Source organism: Mobula hypostoma, chromosome 7 (genome assembly GCF_963921235.1).
Source record: "Mobula hypostoma chromosome 7, sMobHyp1.1, whole genome shotgun sequence".
NCBI lineage: Eukaryota > Metazoa > Chordata > Chondrichthyes > Myliobatiformes > Myliobatidae > Mobula > Mobula hypostoma.
In genome coordinates this window covers 74,578,466-74,602,997 of record NC_086103.1, presented here as the reverse complement: position 1 = coordinate 74,602,997, position 24,532 = coordinate 74,578,466, and the positions used below count along the sequence as shown (strand labels likewise).

The window sequence follows — 24,532 nt, the reverse complement described above, 5'->3', positions numbered from 1 at the left end:
TTTCTTGTTTTGCAGTACAAAATAATAGTAAAAAACAATAAATTACAATAAGAAATATATTTTTAAAATTATATTAAAGAAGTACTGCAAAAAGAGAGCCAAAAAAAGGTGAGTTAGTGGCTATGGATTCATTGTCCATTGAGAAATCTGACAGCGGAGGGGAAGAAGCTGTTTCTAAAACACTGAGCAACACACACAAAATGCTGGAGGAACTCAGCAGGCCAGGCAGCATCTATGGAAAAAGAGTACAGTCAACGTTTCGAGCCAAAACACTTCGGCAGAACTGGAGAAAAAAGCTGAGGAGTAGATTTAAAAGATGGGGAAGGGAGAGAGAAACAGCAGGTGATAGGTGAAATCTGAAGGGGGAGGGATGAAGTACAGAGCTGGGAAGTTGATTGGTGAAAGAGACAGAAGGCCATGGAAGAAAGAAAAGGAGGGAGGAGCACCAGAAGGAGGTGATGGCTGACAAAAGAGATAAGGTGAGAGAGCGAAAGAGGGTGGGAAATGGTGAAGGAGATGGGGGTGGGGACATTACCCATCGTTCGAGAAATCGACGTTCTTGCCATCAGGCTGGAGGCGTTCCTCCAACCTAAGTTAGCCTCATCCGACAGTGGAGGCCACAGATGGACATATCAGAATGGGAATGGGAAGTGGAATTAAAATGAGTGGCCACTGGGAGATCCTGCTTTTTTCTGGCAGACGGGGTGCAGGTGCTCAGCGAAGTGGTCTCCCAATCTACATCTATGTGGAGAGGATATCTCTCATAGTGAGAAGGTCTAGGACCAGAGGACTCATCCTTAGAATAGAGGGACATCCCTTTAGAACAGAGATGAGAAAGAATTTCGTTAGCTGGAGGATGGTGAATCTGTGTAATTCATAGCCACAGATATCTGTGGAGATCTTTCAATATTTGAGTGGTTTCAATGAGATCCCCCACCTGATTCTTCTGACCTCCAACAAGTACAGGTCCAGAGCAAACAAACACCCCTCATAGATTCAAGCAACACACATAAAAGTTGCTGGTGAACGCAGCAGGCCAGGCAGCATCTACAGGAAGAGGTACGGTCAACGTTTCGGGCCGAGACCCTTCGTCAGGACTAACTGAAAGAAGAGCTAGTAAGAGATTTAAAAGGGGGAGGGGGAGATCCAAAATGATAGGAGAGGACAGGAGGGGGAGGGATGGAGCCAAGAGCTGGACAGTTGATTGGCAAAAGGGATATGACAGGATCATGGGACGGGAGGCCCAGGGAGAAAGAAAGGGGGAGGGGGGAAGGCCAGAGAATGGGCATTAACGGATGGGGTACGAGGGGGAGGTGAGGCATTAACGGAAGTTAGAGAAGTCAGTGTTCATGCCATCAGGTTTGAGGCTACCCAGACAGAATATAAGGTGTTGTTCCTCCAACCTGAGTGTGGCTTCATCTTGACAGTAGAGGAGGCTGTGGATAGACATATCAGAATGGGAATGGGACATGGAATTAAAATGTGTGGCCACTGGGAGATCCTGCTTTCTCTCCATCCCTCCCCCTCTGTCTTTTCCTATCATTTTGGATCTCCCCCTCCCCCTCCCACTTTCAAATCTCTTACTAGCTCTTCTTTCAGTTAGTCCTGATGAAGGGTCTCGGCCCGAAACGTCGACTGTACCTCTTCCTATAGATGCTGCCTGGCCTGCTGCATTCACCAGCAACTTTTATGTGTGTTGCTTGAAATTCCAGCATCTGCAGATTTCCTCACATTTACCCCTCATAGATTAACGCTTTAATTCCTGGAATTATTCTCATGAACCTCCTCTGGACCCTCTCCAATAATGGCACATCTTTTCTTAGCTAATAGGCCCAAAACTGCCCACAATACTTCAAGTATGGCCTAACCAATGTCTTATAAAGCCTCAGCATTACATTCTTGCTTTTATATTCCAGTCTTTTCGAAATGAATGCTAACATTGCATTAGCCTTCCTTACCACCAACACAATTTGCAAATTAGGGAATCTTGCAGGAAGACTTCTAGTCCACTTTACCATTCAGATTTCTGAATTTTCTTCCTGTTTAGAAAATAGTTCATACCTTTATTCCTTCTTCCAACGTGCATGGCCATGCACTTTCCTACACTATACACCAGCTACCCACTTCTTTAACCATTCTCCAAATCTGTCCAAGTCCTTCTGTAGACTCCTTGCTACCTCAACACTACCAGCCCTTCCACCTACCTCTGTATTGTCCACAAACATGGCCACAAAGCCATCAATTCCATTGTCCAAATCAATGACATATAATGTGAAAAGAAGTGGCCTCAACACTGACCCTTGTGGAACACCACTAGTCAATAGCAGCCAACCAGAAAAGGCCTCCTTTCTTCCTAATCTTTGCCTACTGACTGTCAGCCAATCTTCTGTCCACGCTAATAACATGGGCTCTTATCTTGTTTAGCAGCCTCATATGCAGCAGCTTGTAAAAGGCATTCTGAAAATCCAAGCATACAACATCCACTGACCCTATTTTCGTCTATCCTGCCTGCTGTTTCCTCAAAAAATTCCAACAGATTTGTCAGGCGAAGTTATTAAGTATATTTAAAGTGGAGGTTGATACGTTCTTGACTAGTAAGGGCATCAAAAGTTATGTGGAGAAGGCAGGAGAATGGGGTTGAGAGGAATAATAAGACAGCCATGATGGAATGGCAGAGCAGATTTGATGGGTCAAATAGCCTAACTTTGATCCTATGTCTTGTGGCCTTATGGTCTAAGAAGTGGTGCCTCAAGAAGGCAGAATCCATCATTAAAAACCCACATCATCCGGGAATTCCCCTCTTCAGGGGAAGAGAATGTGGCGGAGACATTGACTTTACTTCTAACTTCCACCCAGCCCTCAAATTCACTTGGTCTATCTCGAACACTTCTCTCCCCTTTCTCGATCTCTCGGTCTCCATCTCTGGAGACAGATTGTCCACTGACATCTTCTACAAGCCCACTGACTCTCATAACTACCTCAACTATACCTCTTCCCACTCCGCCACATGCAAACATGCCATTCCCTATTCCCAGTTCCTCCGTCTCCGCCGCATCTGCTCTGAGGACAAGGTTTTTCGTTCCAGGACATCTCAAATGTCCTCTTTCTTTAAGGATCGTGGTTCCCTTCTGCTGTCATCAAAGATGCCCTCACCCACATCTCCTCCATTTCCCGCACTTCGGCTCTCACCCCATCCTCCTGCTACCACAACAGGGACAGAGTTCCCCTTGTCCTCACCTACCACCCCACCAGCCTCCAGATCCAGCACATTATCTTCCACAACTTCCACCACCTTCAACAGGACCCCACCACTAAGCACATCTTTCCCTCTCCACCCCTCTCCGCGACTCCCTGGTCTACATGTCCCTCCCCACGGATCTCCCACCTGGCGCTTATCCCTGTAAGCGCAAGTGCTACACCTGTCCCTACACCTCCTCTCTTGCCACCATTCAGGGCCCCAAACAGTCCTTCCAAGTAAGGCAACATTTCACTTGTGAGTCTGTGGGGGTTATCTACTGCATCCAGTGCTCCCAGTGTGGCCTCCTCTACATCGGTGAAACCCAACGCAGATTGGGGGACTGCTTCGTCGAGCACCTCCGTTCCGTCCGCCACAACAGACAGGATCTCCCAGTAGCCACCCACTTCAACTCTGCTTCCCACTCCCATTCAGATATGTCCATACATGGTCTCCTGTACTGCCATGATGAGGCTAAACTCAGGTTGGAGGAGCAACACCTCATATACAGTCTAGGTAGTCTCCAGCCCCTTGGTATGAACATAGAATTCTCCAACTTCTGGTAATTCCCTCCCCCTCACTTCCCCTATCCCTATTTCACTCTGCCCCCTCACCCAGCTGCCTATCACCTCCCTCATGGTTCTGACTCCTTCTACTACCCATTGTGTTTTCCCCTATTCCTTCTTCACCTTTCCTGCCTGTCCCCTCCCTGCTTCCCCTCCCCCACCCCTTTATCTTTCCCCTTACTGGTTTTTCACCTGGAACCTACCAGCCTTCTCCTTCCCACCCTCCCCCCACCTTCTTTATAGGGCCCCTACCCCCTCCCTCTTCAGTCCTGACCAAGGGTTCCGGCCCGAAATGTTGACCGATCGTATCCACGGATGCTGCCCGACCTGCTGAGTTCCTCCAGCGTGTTGTGAGTGTTGATAAATCAACATGATTCTGATTCTGATATTATTGAGATAGTGAAAAAATCATTAAGTTGCATGCTATCCGGACAGATCGTCTCAAAACATAAGTATAACAGGATAGTAAAACTACAGAGTGCAGAATATAGTGTTACAGTTCCAGCGCAGGTACAGTGCACACTAAGGTGCACGGCCCATGAAGAGGTAGATGGCATCATGTTACTGCCGAGTCTCCAACCTCCATCGCCAAATCCAGCCAGGATCCTGCACTAAAGGGCAAATCCACCCGCTGGTGGTTAGCGCTGGGATCGGCGTGTTCTATTTGCTTTGTATGTTGCTGGATGAGCGATCAATATTCTGCATAGTGCAATCAGAAGAACAGATTTTAAAAAATGTAGGAGGGTCGCAGGCAGAGAAGGCATTTGGCGCATCCCTCCAGATGAACAGCAAGAGCCAACCCCCGAGAGGACATCGCCTCACTATCACAGGCGTGAGGGGACAGGATGAAGGGAGAAAGTGCCGCCGCCAATTTATGACGAACCCCCGTCACAACTTAAAAATACGGAGCACTAGGGTGAATATTCTGCAGAGGAAACTTAAACTGAAGTACAATAAGCTCTGCTATTTCATGAAAGAGTAGGCGGACAGAAAGGTCGCCCGCTCCGGGGCAAGTACAAACATTGACCGTCAGATTTATTTTGCTTTAGCGCTTTTTTTTAGCACGAACAGGATGACTGGGAAAATCCGGCGAGCTGTTTTACTTTTGCTGGTTCCTGCTGCTCTCTATCAAACTCAAAACTTTGCGCTGGATGTGGGCGAGGTTCCCAGGAAAACGAGGGAATTTGATGGTGAGTGTTTCAGTCTGTGCCGGCACCGAAATGCAACGTTTATCACGGCTTATTTTGTTTATTTTTGTTCGGATAACACCGATTCCGTTTCTAGAAATGGATTAGGTGTTGGATTGGGCGAATTAACCACCATGACGAAGCTGTACAACAGTGTATTCTCAGATTTACATATGATTAACCCTTTTGACGCATAGACTGCAATATTTTATTTCCTAACATCGTTGCAAGTTTAGGATTTTACTTTGGCGTCTCAATATATAGCGCTTGCAGGGGCGTAGTGCCACACGTTCCACTGTTGCGGAGCTGCCTGAGAGCTCCAGCCCAGACTTGGTCGTGGCTTTTTGTGAGGGGTTACCCTGTTCTCCGTGTGACAGCTTGGAGATTTGCTAGGTGCTCCTGTTAACTCCAGTATCCCAAAGATATGCGGGATGGTTATCTAGCGATTGTAAATTAAAGGGTAAAAGAATAAAAGGGGCGTTGATGAACCTGTTAAAGAGAGTAAATTGCATGGCTACTGAAGGACCTTCAACAACTCCAAAAGACTGAGGTTTGGTCAAATACTGAAAGGCTTTTATTTGCTGTACAATACGACCTCCACGGTGAGTGTCTGCCCCCGGACTGAGGGGGAGGGGCAAGGCGAAACACCTTTATTCAGGGATCTGTGGGAGGAGCCACAGGGGCAGTCAGCAGAGGGGTCTGTCCAGACAGGTAACCCAGTTACAACATAGATATGGTTTACTACATTCACCCCTCCTTTTTTAAAAAAGAGTCCTGCGGGGTGAAGTGACTGACAATATTTACAAGAAGTATATTTACAGGTCAAGTCTATCAGGCGGTCGAGTCCGTCGCTGTGATCTACGTAGCACCGGTGGTGATTGCACCGGCGATGGCGGTTGTGCTGGCTCCGGCCTGACTTCAGGTGCCAGCACGTTAGGCGTCGGTAATCCCTCGTGCGTGTGCGTCGTGCCCAGTATGGGAGAGTCGTGTGGTGTCTGTGTAGGGTTTGGAGTGTGCAGTGTCTCGTGGGTACATATATTGGTGGGGACGGGGTCAATAGTCACCACGGAGTGTTCAGGGTAGGGGCCCGGTGCTCCTGTGTGCGCCAGGTCGCGGATGGAGAGCGTGTCCTCTCGCCCATCAGGTAAAACCACGTAGGAATACTGAGGGTTTGCATGAAGTAAGTGAACCCTCTCGACCATCGGGGAGTATTTATTGCTCCTCGCATGTTTCCGAAGCAGCACTGGCCCCGGGGACATCAGTCAAGTTGGTAGGGTGGTCCCAGTGGTCGACTTTCTGGGAAAAGAAAAGAGCTGCTCATGAGGGGTGGCATTGGTGGCTGTGCATAACAGGGAGCGGATGGAGTGGAGTGCCTCGGGAAGGACCTCCTGCCAGCGGGAGACCGACAGTCCCTTTGACCTGAGGGCTAAGAGTGTGGCTTTCCACACTGTGCCATTCTCCTTCTCTACCTGTCCATTCCCCCGGGGATTATAGCTCGTGGTCCTACTAGTTGCAATTCCCCTAGCCAGTAGATGTTGGAGCCCCTCGTCACTCATAAACGGGGACCCTCTGTCACTGTGGATATAGCATGGGTATCCGAACAGAGCGAAGAGCTTGTGCAGGGCTTTTATAACTGACGTGGTAGTGGTGTCAGGGTAGGAGATGGCGAAGGGGAACAGCGAGTACTCGTCGATAACGTTAAGAAAGTACACATTGCGGTCGGTGGAGGGAAAGGGGCCCTTAAAGTCAACACTCAGTCGCTCAAAGGGGCGGGTGGACTTGATGAGTGGTGCCTTTTCGGGTCGGTAGAAGTGCGGTTTGCACTCTGCACAGATCTGGCAGTCCCTGGTCATCGTCCTGATCTCAAGGGAGTAAGGCAGGTTCCAGGCTTTCACGAAGTGGAAAAGCCGGGTGACCCCCGGGTGGCAAAGATCTACATGTAGGGTGTATAGCCGGTTGATCTGCGCGCTGGCGCATGTTCCCCGGGATAGGGCTTTGGAGGGCTCGCTGAGCTTCCCAGGCCTGTACATGATGTCATAGTTGTAGGTGGAGAGTTCGATTCTCCACCTCAGAATTTTATCATTTTTGATTTTGCCCCGCTGTTGGTTACTAAACATGAATGCGACTGAGCGCTGGTCAGTTAGCAGGGTGAACCTTTTGCCGGCAAGATAGTGCCTCCAGTGCCTAATAGCTTCCACTATGGCCTAGGCCTCTTTCTCTACCACAGAGTGCCGAATTTCAGGGCCTTGAAGGGTACGGGAGAAGAACGCCACTGGTCTTCCCGCCTGGTTGAGGGTAGCAACCAGCGCAAAGTCGGAGGCATCACTCTCTACTTGGAAAGGAATGGCCTTATCCACTGCATGCATTGCTGCTTTGGCAATGACCCCTTTTATGCAGCTGAAGGCCGCGCGGGCCTCGGCTGAGAGGGGGGATGTGGTGGACTTGACCAGGGGGCGGGCCTTGCCTGCATAGTTAGAGACCCATTGAGTGTAATATGAAAAGAAGCCCAGGCACCTTCTGAGGTCTGTGAGGGTATTGGGAAGAGGGAGTTCCAACCGGGGGCGCATACGGTCGGGGTCAGGGCCAATGACTCCCTTCTCCATGACACACCCAAGGATAGCAAGTCGGGTGGTCCCGAATACACACTTGTCCTTGTTATAGGTGAGATTGAAACCTCCTGCTTTTAGTTGCCACAGGTTTACAGTCAGGGGTCAGGTTGGCGAACAGCGGTGGGGGAGGGATCCTGAGGGTGGAAAGGCCGCAAGTGGCTTCGGTATTGCGGCTGTTGGCAGGGTGTTGGGTGGGATGTGCGGGTCAGTGTGTGTGTGTGTGTGTGTGTGTGTGTGTGTGTGTGGTCAGTAGCGGGGTATGTGACATATCTCTACAAAACGGGATTTATGACAGTAATTGGCGGGAGTGGCCCATCATACTTCATTGTCACGCTTTTCAGGTGGCTATGGAAGTTGAGCCCCAACAGCACAGGGGCACACAGTTGAGGCAAGACTAGTAACGTAAAGTCTCGATATTCTGTGCCCTGCACCACTAGTGTCGCTACACAACCTCCCCGGATGTCTGTTGTATGCGACCCGGAAGCTATGGTGACCCTCTGACTTACCGGCCGTATCATGAGTCCACGATGCTGCACCGTGTCCGGGTGGATAAAACTCTCCGTGCTGCGTGTGTCAAACAGGCAGCTTGTCCTGTGCCCCTCCACCAGGATGTCCATCATTGACTTTGCGAGCTGGTGGGGAGCGCTTTGGTCGAGGGTCACGGAAGCCAGGGTGGGGGTCGCTGTCTTGGTCCGGTGCAGTGGGGTGCCCCGTGAGCACCCATTGGTCGTAGGCAGTGGGAGGTGGCGCCGTACAAGATGGCCGCCCCCATGTCTCACACGTGGTGTCGGTGTGTAGGGAAGATGGTGGCCCCCATGTCTCGCACGTGGTGGCGGCGTGCAGGGAAGATGGCAGCAGGCAAGATGGCGACCCCCATGTCTCGCATGCGGCACTGCTCGATCCTGCTCGCGGTTTTGACTTACAGACCTTGGCGAAGTGGCCCTTCTTTCCGCAGCTGGAGCAGGTAGCTTGTCGGGCTGCGCAGCGTTTCCGGTGGTGCTTCTCCAGTCCACAGTAGTAGCACTTCGCGGACTCACGATTGGCGGCAGCCAAGGTCGATTCGTCGGCGGGTTGCGGGGTCTGCGGCGCCCACGAGGCCATCATGGGATCGTGTGCCTGGAGAGCCTCAGAGTTGTGCAGAGCAGCCTCCAACGTATCAGCCAGCTCGATCGCCGAACTTAGGGTAAGATCGGCTTTTTCCAGCAGCCGCTGGCGCATGTACACTGACCTAGTCCCCGTGCGAAGGCGTCCCTCACTAGGAGTTCTGCATGCTGCGCCACCGTCAGCTCCTGGCAATTGCAGGCCCGCACGGACTCAGAACTCGATTCCCCGGGCCGCTGTTGCCGTGTCGCTAAGCGGTGCCGAGCGTAGACGCTGTTTATCGGCTGCAGGTATTGTCTTTTGAGGGCGCTCATCGTGCCATCGTATCTCGGCTGGTCTCTGATCAGTGAATAGACCCGTGGACTGACCCTGGAGAGTAGAACTCTGCACTTCGCTACGGGGTCGGTCGCTTTAATCTCCTCTAGATACGCTTTGAAGCAGGCCAGCCAGAGTTCGAAAGCGTTTCCAGCTTCAGGTGTTTGCGGATTGAGGTCTAATTTGTCTGGTCTCAGGGCCTGTTCCATGCTTTAAAATGTACAGTGAAAAAAATTGAAGCACCTTCAATAACTCCAAAAGACTGAGGTTTGGTAAAATACTGAAAGGCTTTTATTCGCTGTACAATACGACCTCCACGGTGAGTATCTGCCCCCGGACTGAGGGGGAGGGGCAAGGCGACCACCTTTATACAGGACTCTGTGGGAGGAGCCACAGGGGCAGTCAGCAGAGGGGTGTGTCCAGACTGGTAACCCAGTTACAACATATATATATATTGTTTACCACAGCTACGAAATAAAAATACGAAGAGGGAACGGGAGTGATTGGATTACTCTGAAGAGAGCTGGTGTGGACCTGATAGGGTACTTATCTGTTGTAGGGAGGATGGTGAGTGAGCCCCAGCTTTTGGCCGTTTGATGGGAAGGTTAGGCTGACTTTGCATTCCTTAACTTAATAACAAGATAACACTGTTAGTTCATTTGGCATGAATTAAAGAATGAATAGGTAGAATATTCAGACTTTCCCTCAATTCAAAATAAATCAACAATTTCCTTGTTGAATTTGCTGCTGGTATAGTTATCATTTATCTGATGGAGGTAAAAAAAAGTAATGCATCAGATTTTCTCCTGGCATCATTTCAGTATAAAGCTCAGGCAATCTGTCATTTCAATATAAAACAGGGAATCTGTCATTTCAGTATAAAACTCAGGTAATCTGCCATTTCTGTGTAAAACTCAGGAATTCTGTTATTTCGGTATAAAATTCAGGTAATCTGTCATTTCAATATAAAATGGGATCTATCACTTCAGTATAAAACTCAGGTAATCTGTCAAGCTGGTTGGTGGTGCTGCCTGCCCAGCAGATCTTTCTCAAAGTTTAAATGTTATTTCCTTTAGAAATTTTTGATGTTGCATAGTATTATGAGCTAATTTCCAGTGAAAGAAAATTAAAAGGATTGTGGGAATAAGGCTCCCAATAATTAAAAAAGGAGCTGTTCTCACTTCCCATTTCCTTATCAATGTCTTGGTCCTCCTTTGCTGAATTCTGAAATCTTCCCAATTCTTAGACCTTTTGGCTTTTTGGCAACATTTAAAAACATTTTACTATCTTTAATTTCTTGTGCACATTACCTTTTTTGTTTCTCTTTGCTTTAAGTGAATGCATTTCACCTTATAAATTGTGTATTAATTTCTTAAATTCTAGCTAAACTTTTTTATTGTCATTATCCAAACTATTACAGCCCACTCACATTCCGTGCCTTTTTTTATTTAAGATGGAGCCTCTTTTATCACACTGAACTAAATCACCAAGTTTTTAAGTACAGTTCTATAATATTATGATTACTCTTCCCCAAAGTCCCCATAACCTCATAACCATAACCCTAAAGTTCAGCATCATGCACATCATTTATTTGTGATGTTCAGGTAGGAAAATTCTTTGCAGCACACCATGGTGGATGTAGTATCCTGCTGAAAGCTCTTCTCCTCCTTGCTCTTCCAGCAGCCTGATCTGCTCTGCGTGTTATTTCTTCATTTACCCTCTTAACTATATTTCTTGGGGGAATAACCACTTGTGCTGACCTGCCTGGGACAGGATTGTGCAAGTGCTTTGAAGTCAGTTTGCTTCTTTACACACTCACTACCCCATTCCCTGAAGACATTTACAACCTGAAGCAACTTAGCAAAGCAGCAGACCTTTGAAAGATCACAGCAGTTGCATAAAAAATAAATAGTGATAAACCTTAAACACTTGATAATCATTAAACAGTATTGGTTGATTTGTAGGTGTTGGGGTGGTTAAAAAGGACTCCTTCCTCCTCAACATTTATTCTATTCTGGAGTGTACTAGCTCCAGAGTTGCACATGTTTTGAATTTTGATTGATATTATCTGTTTGTTCTGCTCTGCAGAATTCTGGAGGATATACACTGCCCTATCTTCAACACCCTATGCATGTATGCATCTCGGAATCTGCTTATGGATACAATATGAAGCAACAAATTAGTATATTCTATAGTCAGTTTAAGCTGGTGTAGAATGGCAAAAGTTCAAATCTTTTGCCTGCCTAAAACTTTCCACAAAAATAGTAAAGCTCTTTAGTTCACTTGCAATTTAAAAGAATCTGTTATGTCTAAACTCCCACCTATTTTTTTTCTGGCATCTTTCCCACTTTGTTCTGATCTCTGAACTACAAACTTAGAATGAGATTGGTAGACCTGTTGTCAGCATTGTTGGTGGTGACCCGAAAGGAACATCTGCTCCTTCCTCCTGATTCTTGGCTGAAGAAATGAGACAGTGTGACTGCAAAATCCCTCAATTACCCACTTCACAGCTTGGCTCATTGCAAGTTCATTTTTCTGCCTCGCCATCAATTTCTCTGGGTTAAATGTTTAAAAATAATGCAACATGATTGTATTTTATGCGGGAATGATGTAATGCTGTGTGAAACATTAAATGATATGGGGTGAAGGATTTGAAGAGGTGCTATTTTATTGCACCCTATGCTAACGTGACTCACTGTTGAAACTGTTTGATCAACAATTCACAAAGTGCAGCGAGGTGAAATTCTGATTGAATTAAATGCAAGCTCAGGGTGGCACAACAATTAGTGCAGCTAGCTCAGAGCTCCAGGGACCCAGGTTTGGCCCTGTCCTTGGATATTGTCTGTGAGGGGTTTGCATGGTCTCTATGGGACAACTTGGAGATTTGCTATATGCTCTAGTTATCTCCTGTATTCCAAAGATATTCTGGTTGGTTTTTTGGCTGCTATAAGTGGCAGAAGAATAAAAGGGGTGTTGATGAGCCTGTAACAGAGATTAAGTACGATGGCTACAAAGAAATACAGTGAGGGAATGGGAGTGATGGGATTACTCAGAAGAGAGCTGGTGTGTGGTTACCTTTACGTTTGAAAGCAACAGTGATCTGGATTCAATTCCTGGCACTGTCTATAAGGAGCTTGCATGTTCCTCCCATTATCACTGTCATCACAATGATAACTTTATCACAGTAACATCATCACACTGATGAGGAAAACGAAGTGGTAGTAGCAAGTCCTTTTGTAGGAACCTGAATATTATCCTGCCTGTGAAGATACTCACTGGAATCCAGTAATGCAAGTGTAAAATTCTTAGTTCAAGTTCAAGTGTAATTATCATTCAGCCATACATGAATGCCCATGAATATGACCAAATGAAACCGTGTTTCTCTGGGATCAAGGTACAAAACACAGTACCAATAGTCACACACAGCACAAGGCTGGCATAGCACATAGCAGATATAACATAACAGTAAAATACAGTCACACAAAAAAAGTCCAAGGCCCTGAGTCCATGAATGTTGGAGCAATCTGCATTTGACCACAATATGACTTGTTACCACTCTGTGAAATATCTCTGAAGAGTCTGTAGCATATCAGCAAATTGTAGATGTTAATAAAGAATGTTTTGCATAAAGGTTAAACTAAAGCTGTTCATAATATCTACAATATAGCATCATTTTTTTCACATCCATTCTCCTTCAACTCCACTCACTTTCTCCAGATCAAAGGCACTGCTGTGACATCTCGCATGGTCCCAAGTTATATCTGTATTTTTGTGGGACACATGGAACAGTCTTTCAGTCCTTGTTGGAGCTCAAAATAATCTGCAGATGCTGGGGTCAAAGCAACACTCACAACATGCTGGAGGAACTCAGCAGGTCGGGCAGCATCTGTTGAAAAGATCGGTCGATATTTTGGGCTCGACCGATCTTTTCCATGGATGCTGCCCGACCTGCTGAGTTCCTCCAGCGTGTTGTGAGTGCTTGTTGGAGCTCCTCCTGTAATTTTTCTAATGGTACATGGATTGGTGCTGCTTCCTACACTCATATCAAACTCTTACGTTTTGCTGCCAATTTCAATCATGATCTGAAGTTCACATGGTCCAGCTTTGCCTCTTCCCTTTGTAGATCTCTGTCTCCATTTAATGGATACGGTAGCCATAAACATCTATTAGAAGCCTACAGACTTCCATTACTATTTGATTGTACTTCTTTCTACCTTGACTGCTGTAAGGACTTAGGGCTATTCTTCATCTCCTGTTTGTATTTGTTCTGATGAAAAGTCTTTCTACAGAGATGCTTCTGGGATGTCTTCTTTCTTCCTGAACTATGAATTCTCTTTACCAGGGTCGATAGAGCGCCATCTCAACTACTTTCTGCACTTCTTCCTGACCAGCTCTTGCTGAGCAAGGATGGAATCCTTGGTCCTCATCTTCCATCAATTAGCCTTCACATTCAACAGATCATGCTTAGCAATATCCACCAGGTTTAACGATGTTCCACTACCAGATACCCCACCCCATTCCCTTTCTTTTCAGCATTTCAAATCTCCCTGGTCTACTCTGTCATCACTACCAACTACAACTCCCACTCTTACAGGATATTCCCACGCAATCACAGGTGATGTGACACTTGTCTATTCATCTCTTTCCTTCTCACCATCCAGAGACCAAACATCCTCTCCAAGCAAAGCAGGGATTCGCTTGCAATCTAGTTTACTGCAGTTGGTGTTCATGTTATAGTCTCTGCTGCATCGGAGAAACCAAATGCAGATTGCAGAGTGCTTTAGGGAACATCTGCATTCAGTTCGCATGAGTGACTGACAGCTTCCTATCTCCTGCCGTTTAGTTTGTCATCTCAGTCCCACTTTATTTTACCTATTTCAGACTTCCTGTACTGTTATAGCAAGGCTAAATGTAAGCTTCAGGAGCAACACCTTCCACACAGACAGGCCACAGCCTTCCAGACTGAATATGAAGTATAACACAGACTGACCTGCTGGATTTGTCCCTCAACCAGCACTAGACAGATTTTTTATTTCTGTGTGTTCTTACCTTCTAACTTACTTCAAAGCTTTTCATGGACTCCCTTTTTAACTGTCCCCATGAACACATTAGCTGGATTATGTCTGCAACTTTATCCCCATGGCAACCCTGACCTCACACTGTCATAGATAGTCTTTTAATTCTCTCCATCCCTTTGCTACTCCCTGTGTCTCTTTAATCATCTGCAGACTTCGATCAATTTTTGTCCACTTATGCTAACTTCCTCTGTTTCATTCTGTTCTCCATAAAAAAAAGCACTGTTTTTCCCCTCCAGCATAAAGCAAATGCCTTCAGTTCCTTGTGAGCCGTTTGAGATTGTGGGTAATATAAGTCACTCATATTATGGTAGCATAGCGGTTAGTAGGACACTATTACAGCTCGGTGTTGAAATTCAGAGTTCAATTCCGGCATCCTCTGTAAGAAAGTTTGTACGTTCTTTCCTTTGTGTCCCCCGAATGCTCTGGTTTCCCCCACAATCCAGAGATGTACCAGTTAGAGGGTTAGTTGATCATTGTAAATTGTCCTGTCATTAGGCTATTGTTAAATAAGCTGGTTGGTGGGACAGACTGTATCTCTAAATTTAAAAAATAGATAAATAAATTTCCTTAGAATGGACACATGGACGTTAGAAAATCCAGTGGCTGATGTATCTGTTTTTCAATATTTACAGTTTTTGAATTGTATTAATGCAGGTGGTGACACTGATAGGAATGCTAATTCTGTAAAAATATAATTGAGAGAGAAGAGAACACCATTGTAACATAGTTGACTCCCAGTTTGGTAGGTAGAAAGAGGGCCATTTAATGAGATGATATTAAACTATTATATAGTTTACGAACCCTTTGGCTCAAGCCTGACATCTCTCCTTACTGATTGTCTTCTATAAGAGTACATGAAAAGGCTGGTCAACTGAGAGAGACTTCAGGAAGTCCCCATTGAAAATAATCTATTAGAAAGCAGCAGAGACTGATTCAATCATGCATTCAACAAGTCTGGCATCCTTCAGCCAGGGGTGTATGAGGCAGTGCCAACAGATTCTCATTGGTCAACACAGAAATGCCTCAATGTTTATAAAGCCCATTGCATGCATGCACTGTTGCTGAATCACAAATGGTTACAGATTTAAAGGAGGCTATTTGGCTCATTTGAATCTATTGTGCCTCAGTGCAAGAGAAACCCAGTAAACTCCAACCCATCCACCCTATACTTTTGCCACATATTAGCAGGTTTTCCTCTTGCTAGTTTAACCAGTTCCCCTGCGAACTAACCTCCACTATCCCACCTGGGTGGTAGCCATTCAGACCTAACAAGTTGTTGCACAAAAATCTTTTTTCCTTCTTCACTTCATGTTTAGTTATTTTCACAATTCTCTTCGTTATGGGCTGTCAGGTGCTCTGACCTGCCAATGGGACAGGTTCTTCTTATCTACTCTCTCAACACTCTTCATTATTTTGATACCTCTTTGATAATTAGATTTTATCAAATTCCATTTCAAAGTCCATGAACAGCACATCAGCCACTTTTTCCTAATCAGCCATCTGAATGAATACTTTAAATATAAAACAACAAAAGGCTTGCTTGTTCTCCCCCCTCTGCATTTACCATTCTGTTCCTTATCATATGATGGTCTTGTGGATCAAGCTCGGACCCTCTGGCCCACTAAAGCCTTGACCCAAACTCCAGCAAACCATTCACCCCACGATCCGCCACTCAACTCTGAGGCACAGAATCCGCTTAATCACTGCCTCCTACGTTGGATATTGACCTTTCTGGCAACCTCCCTCATGGCCTCTCAATTTTTTTTTTACAAATACCACCTCCGCCCTCCACTGCTCCCTCACCGCTTATCACTAGACTTGCTCTAAACGAGGCTCCAATCACCACCACACCTCTCTCCTGGTTGAATTGACAGACCCTATCTCGGTTCCTGGTGGCACATTTTACCATGAAGACATACAAGGCCTCAGGCATGACTGAAGTCTACATCTGTGAGTGCCATGACCAAATAGTTGTGTGGCCCACTATGCAGCAACCGTAGACTGCAGTTACTTCAGGGCACTGGCATTTCTAAGTGTGTATTCTCTTTCCCACAAATCTCAGAGATACTGATTTAAAATTGTGCCTTTGCACTAACTGCAGATAGAAAGGACAGAAATAGGTGGAATAGATGGAGTTTTATCCTAAGATCTACATGCCATTTATTACTACCCAACTGACACCAGGAATCAGAATCAGAATCAGGTTTATTATCACCGGCATGTGACATGAAATTTGTTAACTTAGTGGCAGCAATACATGCAATACATAATTGAGTGGAGAAAAAATAAAATAATAATAATAATAATAAACAAGTAAATCAATTACGTATATTGAAGAGATTTTTTTTAAAGTGCAAAAACAGATATACTGTATATTTTTTTTAAGAAGTGAGGTAGTGTCCAAAGATTTAGGAATCGGATGACAGAGGGGAAGAAGCTGTTCCTGAATCTCTGAGTGTGTGCCTTCAAGCTTCTGTATCTCCTACCTGATGGTAACAGTGAGAAAAGGGCATGCCCTGGGTGCTGGAGGTCCTTAACAATGGACGCTACCTTTCTGAGACACTGCTCCCTAAAGATGTCCTGGGTACTTTGTAGGCTAGTACCCAAGATGGAGCTGACTAGATTTATAACCTTCTGCAGCTTTTTTCGGTCCTGTGCCGTAGCCCCTCCATACCAGACAGTGACGCAGCCTGTCAGAATGCTCTCCATGGTCCAACTATAGAAGTTTTTGAGTGTATTTGGTGACGTGCCAAATCTCTTCAAACTCCTATTAAAGTATAGCCACTGTCTTGTCTTCTTTATAACTACATCAATATGTTGGGATCAGGTTAGATCCTCAGAGATCTTGTCACCCAGGAACTTGAAGCTGTTCACTCTCTCCACTTCTGATCCCTCTATGAGGATTGGTATGTAGTCCTTCGTCTTACCCTTCCTGAAGTCCACAATCAGTTCTTTCGTCTTACTGACGTTGAGTGCCAGGTTGTTGCTGCGGCACCATTCCACTAGTTGGCATATCTCACTCCTGTACGCCCTCTCGTCACCACCTGAGATTCTACCAACAATAGTTGTATCGTCAGCAAATTTATAGATGGTATTTGAGCTATGCCTAGCCACACAGTCATGTGTATATAGAGAGTAGGGCAGTGAGGAGGATATGTTATCACTAATCCACACAGATTCTGGTCTTCAGGTTAGGAAGTTGAGAATCCCATTGCGGAGGGACGTATGGAGGCCCAGGTTCTGCAACTTCTCAATCAGGATTGTGGGAATAATGGTAATTAAATGCTGAGCTATAGACGATGAACAGCAACAGGAATTTAAGTAAGGTTAGAAGATCCTGGATTGCTATAGGGGTATTTAATAATGGAATTAAAGAAGTTGACTAGGATGTCACTGGAACATCACAGGCATGCTCCAGGTTTCAGAAACCCTAAAGTCCATGAGGATATTTAAGATGTTAATCCTTAATTTACTTTACCTCCTTAGTTTGTTTTACACAGCAAAAACAGCATAATATATTATTATGGTGGAAGCACATCAATATTGATTGCTAAAGAACTAAATTACAAGTCTTGGCATCACTTCATCCTCCCTCCTTATAATCCATCAGTAGACTTGTTTTCTCTCAAGATTTTAGACTCTTACTCCCCCAAATGCTCTGCGTAAGGTCAGGCAATGATTACACAATGGGCACCTCCAGCTGGTGTTAACCAAAGCTATGATGATGGGCGGATCTTGCATCCTTGGATTCATGGTATTTGATGCCCACAGGGGATTGGCTGGGAGAAGGATGCAGGCTGACTTAATGCTGCTTGCTCCAGAGAACCTGACGTGCCAAGAAATTAGCCATGGAAACAAGCTAACCTGCTCAGCTAGTTTCCGTCAGGGTTCATTAATTCTTTGAATAAAGTGCTCTAAACAAATTTGCCCAACCCCTCTCTCCCATATACTTAATGTACAACATTGATATTGATTCTATCTCGATCAGTAACCCTGGAAAGTTGACTCAGCCCAAAGCAATTGCAACTCCCTGAGTGAAGAAAATTGGCTTAATTGTTCTTCCACACATCTTGCATGTGTCTTTGTCCCAATTTCAGGCTCCCCAGCTAGAAGCAGTCTACTTCAATTTGTCCTGTTCCATTTTTTCCTAACTTTCATACAGTCTTGAAGCAGCCCCAGCTGTAAACTGGAGTGAATGTTATCATTGTCTGAACACATGTTCATTAAGTAAGGAGCCAACAACAGTCCTAATAGAGGCTGCAATCTGGATTCTTGAGGGAAAGTGTTATGATTAACTGACCCACCCACACTCACTGGTGGTCTTTTGGCATTGGATTTAAAGTTTAAACTGGAGTTTGAACTGTCTGGTTTTCAAAATCTCACATTGGAGATGAGAACTTTGCTTTTTCTGGATTAGCTTCCCATTCAATCTCCTCAGACTGTTCTCTTTGCTACACCTTCCAGTCAGATCGTTAATCATTGTCCAGTCACCTTCATTACTGCAAATGTGTTTCAGATGGGCTGTTGCAAACTTGATCTGCATCCAAGCGAAAACGTATTTCCACCACATAGTGTTTCAGTAAACCTTCTAAATGTGATGCAATCCATAAAAGATGTGGGCAGAATTTCAATTTCAACCTAAGTGAGAGCCCTGCATTCATGGGTTTTCCAAATTATGAACGACACATGTTCGAGAATTACACAAGCAGACTGTTTTCACTTGAACTTTTATACTGACAACATCCACCCATGTGAATATGCTTTTAAGAAGACAGATGTTTCAGTATGGGAAGTCAAAATCTATCCTTTGCCAGCATAGCCACAATATGCAAATATTCTACTGATCACTGCAATTGAGTCCAGCTTGTTACATCAAATACATATTTTATGGGGTGCTGCACCTGGTCTGAAACAGAACGTTACATGTCTATAATTATGTGCAAACATTCTGCATTTACTGACCCACAAATGTTCCTTTTAATGTGCAGAGGAAATATATATGTACTCTACGTACAGCTAAAGTGGTTTTGGTATGAGTAGTCAAATACCTGCTTGTTTGCATTCAATGTCCTGTTACAATGTGTTTTTCGTGTTTCACATTTAAGAGATATTCACTGCTGTTTCCTCTGCTCTGAATCCATAAGTCATGTGTCATTACCTGAGAGCTGGAGTTTTAGGGCACCAGCATCACAGTGGCTAATAGATTCATTCTGAATTAAATTAGAACAGTATTACATTTTGTAACTCCAAAACATAAAACTAATTGAAAGAAAAACACGGAGCCAGAAATTTTGTGTGTACTTAGCTCTTTACTTTAGTGAGATGCACACTTATGATGTGGTGATGTAATGACGTATGCCATTCACATGCTTTTACATACAAATTATAACCAATTATGTAAACACCAAAGAATGCTTAATCAAACAATGTATTTACAATATTACTGAAATATTAAATACGCAACAAATAGCAAAGTCTTTATTTTCTAAAGCTTCTGTTTTTTTTGTATTGCAGATCTCCATGCACCCGTTGTCCAGCGTTTCTCTCAGGAGGGTGTGTCTGACTACAGGACATTCTTGCTGGGAAAGAAGGAAAACACTCTGTATGTGGGAGCCAGAGGCGTTTTGTTTGCGCTTAGTCTTATAAGAGTGACCCAAGAGGTTAAAGCAGCTGTGAGTAAACAGTAACTATCTTGTAAGACTCTGGTCATTTGTGAACTCAGTAAATGCCTGACTGACGTTGATGCATTGGAATCTATTAAATTGAAGGAAGATATTCAGTTGGGCAAGCCTCCAGTTATAACCACTTAATTTATCTATAACTCATTGTAGCCTCCTGACGCCCTTTTGCAACTTGTTTTTCTGACAATCTTTGTGTCAACAACTAGTTCAGCAAGCATGCTTTTTTTATATACTGTACATACTACTTCCCAGTTCAGAGGAAGGGTCTTGCTCTGAAATGCTGATGTGGGTTTCCCTTCGTAGATTCTGCCTCACCCATTCACCTCCTCCAGCAGCTTTGGCATTACTTTTTAACACGTTTCTTTCTTAAATATCTGGGGACTCTTAATTTCTGTTTTTACTTCTCGTTTGCTGTATTGCTGACTCTAATTTTTCACTTAATTAATCTTATGTAACACTCAGCGCTATCACCTCACGTTTGTCTAAGGGGAAACCGCCATCTACCCGCCAAACTGTGTCGCACGTTTGTGTAGATGCTGTGTAATGCACCCCGGTACAAACCCCACAATGTAAAATATCAGACAGTACACAACGTACGAATAAATGATTACACTTTATAAATCTCACTGTGACTATGTGGTTAAGAGGGAAACAAATATAAAAGAAAAAGGCGCCTCACTTATCAGAGTTAATCAGTTTGTGCACAATCGTTGGAGCTCAAGAAACAAGAGTCTTCTCTCCATCATTCGATCTCCTCCGCACTCCTCGACCCTCGAACTGGGACCAACCACGGTGGTCTACCAGAGCGCTTCCCGCACATCCTTCCTCTTCGCCCCTCCTCGCCGAATTCCCCGCGCACTCACTCAGGTTCCCACACATACAGATAGAATAACATGACTTCCATTGGTTAATTCCCTGTTATCTATAATTATAGCCCAAACGTTTCAGCTACAAAGAACATTACCTCATCAGTTAACATTACAAAGAAACTATTTCACTATAACACTACCGAGAAGCCATTTTATTATTAGCAGTTAACAGTTAACATTACAGTTAATATTACCGAGAACCCTACACTTATGGTCATGTTTTTCTGATTTTTAAATTCTGCCCAATTTTCTGACCTTCCGCTCATCCATCTGCGATCTATTTATTTATTATTGATATACAGTGTGAGTAGGCCCTTCTGGCCCTTTGAGCCACACTGCCCAGCAACTCCTGATTTAACCTGAGCCTGATCACGGGACAATTTACAATTTCCAATTAACCTACCAACTGGTACATCTTTGGTCTGTGAGAGGAAACTGCAGCACCCGGATGAAACCCACGCAGTCATGGGGAGAACGTACAAACTCACGAGATGAAAGAGCTTCCTACAGCTCCAGTCAGAATCAGGTTTATTATCCGTGCCCTACATGATGTGAAATTTGTTGCTTTGCAGTAGCAGTATAGTGCAAAGATATAAAACTACTATAAATTATGCTATAAATAAATATGTAGTGCAAGGGAAAACAAGGTAGTGTTCATAGGTTCATGGACCAGTGCTGTTGTAATTGCATGAAGAAAGACGCTGTAGAAGGGTGATTCACAGTATGCAGCCAAATAAAATGGGTAGAAAGCAGTAGGAATCTTTCCATATTCTGGTGTGATATCATCAGCTTTGAGGGCAATGACGTCAGAAGGAGAAGAGGACAAACTGGTTGTTTGAACTCCAGCTGGTTACATTGGAAGTCTTGGATATATGATCAACTGTTTGAGCCTTTCAGTGCAAAAATAGAAGAAAAGGAAATCACTTTCAGAACAAATAATATAGTGGCAATTGAAACTGATGTAAGAATGCACCTGCATGAAACAGTACCAAACAGTATTCTACAGAAACTATTCTGTTAAAGGAAATAAGTTCTGAAATGTACAACAGTTCAGTAAACCTTCAGATACCATGCAATACAAAAGACATGCTAATGGAGTAGTGTAAAAGTTACAGAGTCCTAGCAACACTACGACCCTCAGAAATAGTGTGGAGTTGTGTATGAGAATTTAGTCAAGCAATCAACTATTATGTAGTCTGATGGAGAATTTTGGCACACCAAACATAGTACGGTGCAGCACTGTGCAGGTTCTGCAGCCCATGATGTTGTGCCAAACTTATAACCTACACTAGGATTAATCTAACCCTCCCGTCGCCTATAACCCTCCATTTTCCTTTTATCCATGTGCCTATCCAAGAGTATCTTAAACGTCCCTAATGTATCTGTCTTTACCACCACCCCCGGCAATGCGTTCTATGTACCCACCACTCTTTGTGTTAAAAATCTAATTCTGACCTCCTGCTTATACATTCCAACAATCACCTTAAAATTATGCCCTCTTCTATCAACCATTTCTTCCCTGGGAAAAAGACGCTGACTGTCCACTAAATCTAAGAGACTTATCATCTTATATACCTCTATCAAGTCACCTTGCATCTCTTGTTCCAAAGAAAAGTGCCCAACCTCACTCAGCTTTTCTTTATAAGACATGTTCTCTAATCCAGGCAGCACCACGGTAAATCTCCTCTGCACCCCCTCAAAAGCTTCCAAATCCTTCCTATTACGAGGCCACCAGGACTGAACACAAGTGTGGTTGTATCAGAGTTTTATAGAGTTACAATATTACCTTGCAGCTCTTGAAATCAATTTTCCAACTATTAAAGACCAACACACCACATGCCTTCTTAACCATCCTATCAACTTGCGTGGCAACATTCAAGGAACTATGGACATGGACCCTAAGATCCCTTGGTTCTTTCACATTGCTAAGAATGCTGGAATTAACCCTGTACTCTGCCCTCAGTGCTGACTTTCCAAAGTGTATCTCTTCACTCTTTTCCAGACTGAACTCCATCTGCCACTTCACAGCCCAGCACTGTATCCTGTCATTGCCCCATTAAAACCTATGACAACCTTCTACACTATCCACAACGCCACCAACCTTCATGTCATCTGCAAGCTTACTAACACACCTAACCCACATCCTCATCCAAGTCATTTATAGATCACAAAGAGCAGGGGTCCCAGACAAGATCCCTGTGGAACACCAATGATCACTGTGTTCCAGGTAGAATATGCTCCCTCTACTACCAACCGCAGCCTTGTGGGCAGGCCAATTCAGAATCCATGCAGCCAAGTCTCCCTGGATCCCAAACCTCCTGACTTTCTGAACGAGCCTACAATGGGGATCCTTTTTAAATACCTTACTAAAATCCATATTTACCCCATCTACTGCTATATGTTCGTTAATTTGTTTTGTCATTTCCTCGAAGAATTCAATCAGGCTTGTGAGGCATGACCTACCCCTCACAAAGCCATGCTGACTAACCCAAATGCTTGTAAATTCATTGAAGTGCATTGAAACTTTGTGGATGATGCTCAGTATGATGAGTTTGTGGTTTAATCAATGAATGAATTCAGCCAAGATTACTACTCCTCGAGGATCTGACATTTTGTTGTAAGAAGATAAATTTTAGGAGAGTTATACACTAAATATTCAGGAATTGCGTGCACAACAACTGTGGCCATTGATGCACTATCAATTACTCCAGAAGACTGGAAGTAGAGTAAATGCTGTAAGGCTTTTATTAGCAGTAAAGTGTGACCTCCACCATGCTGAGTATCTGCCCTGGACTGAGAGGAGGAGCAATGACACAATCACCTTTATACAGGACTCTGTGGGAGGAGCCACAGGGGCAGTCAGCAGAGGGGTGTGTCCAGACAGGTAACCCAGTTACAACCTATATATATGGTTTACCACATTCACCCCTCCTTTTTTTAAAAAGAGTCCCACGGGGTGAAGTGACTGACAATATTTACAAGAAGTATATTTACAGGTCAAACCTATCAGGCGGTCGAGTCCGTCGCTGTGATCTACGTAGCACCGGTGGTGATTGCACCGGCGACGATGGTTGTGCTGGCTCCGGCCTGACGTGAGGTGTCAGCACGTTAGGCGTTGGTAATCCCTCGTGCATGTGTGTTGCGCCCGGTATAGGAGTGTTGTGTGGTGTCTGTGTAGGGCTTGGAGTGCGCGGTGTCTCGTGGGTATATATATTGGTGGGTACAGGGTTAATGGTCACCATGGAGTGTTCGGGGTAGGGGCCCGGTGCTCCTGGGGGCGCCAGGTCGCGGATGGAGACCGTGTCCTCCCGCCCATCAGGTAAAACCACGTAGGCATACTGGGGGTTCGCATGAAGTAAGTGAACTCTCTCAACCATCGGGGAGTATTCATTGCTCCTCGCATGTTTCCGAAGCAGCACTGGCCCCAGGGACGTCAGCCAAGATGGTAGGGTGGTTCCAGTGGTCGACTTTCTGGGAAAAGAAAAGAGCCGCTCATGAGGGGTGGCATTGGTGGCTGTGCATAACAGGGAGCGGATGGAGTGGAGTGCCTCGGGAAGGACCTCCTGCCAGCGAGAGACTGGCAGTCCCTTTGACCTGAGGGCTAAGAGTGTGGCTTTCCACACTGTGCCATTCTCCTTCTCCACCTGTCCATTCCTCCGGGGATTATAGCTCATGGTCCTACTAGTTGCAATTCCCCTAGCCAGCAGGTATTGGCGCAGCAGTTCACTCATAAACGGGGACCCTCTGTCACTGTGGATATAGCATGGGTATCCGAACAGAGTGAAGAGCTTGTGCAGGGCTTTTATAACTGACGTGGTAGTGGTGCCAGGGTAGGGGATGGCGAAGGGGAACCGTGAGTACTCGTCGATAACGTTAAGAAAGTACACATTG

The 24,532-nt window shown here is 45.0% G+C and overlaps 1 protein-coding gene across 2 annotated transcripts in view; it reads left to right on the top strand.

Annotated features, from left to right (window-relative positions):
• Positions 1–4,536: 4,536 nt before the first annotated feature.
• LOC134349389 (semaphorin-4C-like) overlaps positions 4,537–24,532 on the top strand; it is an 82,017-nt gene continuing 62,021 nt past the window's right edge. For both annotated transcript variants that reach the window (XM_063053612.1, XM_063053613.1), the window contains exons 1-2: positions 4,537–4,991; positions 19,606–19,763. In XM_063053612.1, coding sequence (XP_062909682.1) covers positions 4,874–4,991; positions 19,606–19,763 — 276 coding nt within the window. In that variant the 5' untranslated portion in view covers positions 4,537–4,873. The remainder of the gene's footprint in view (positions 4,992–19,605; positions 19,764–24,532) is intronic.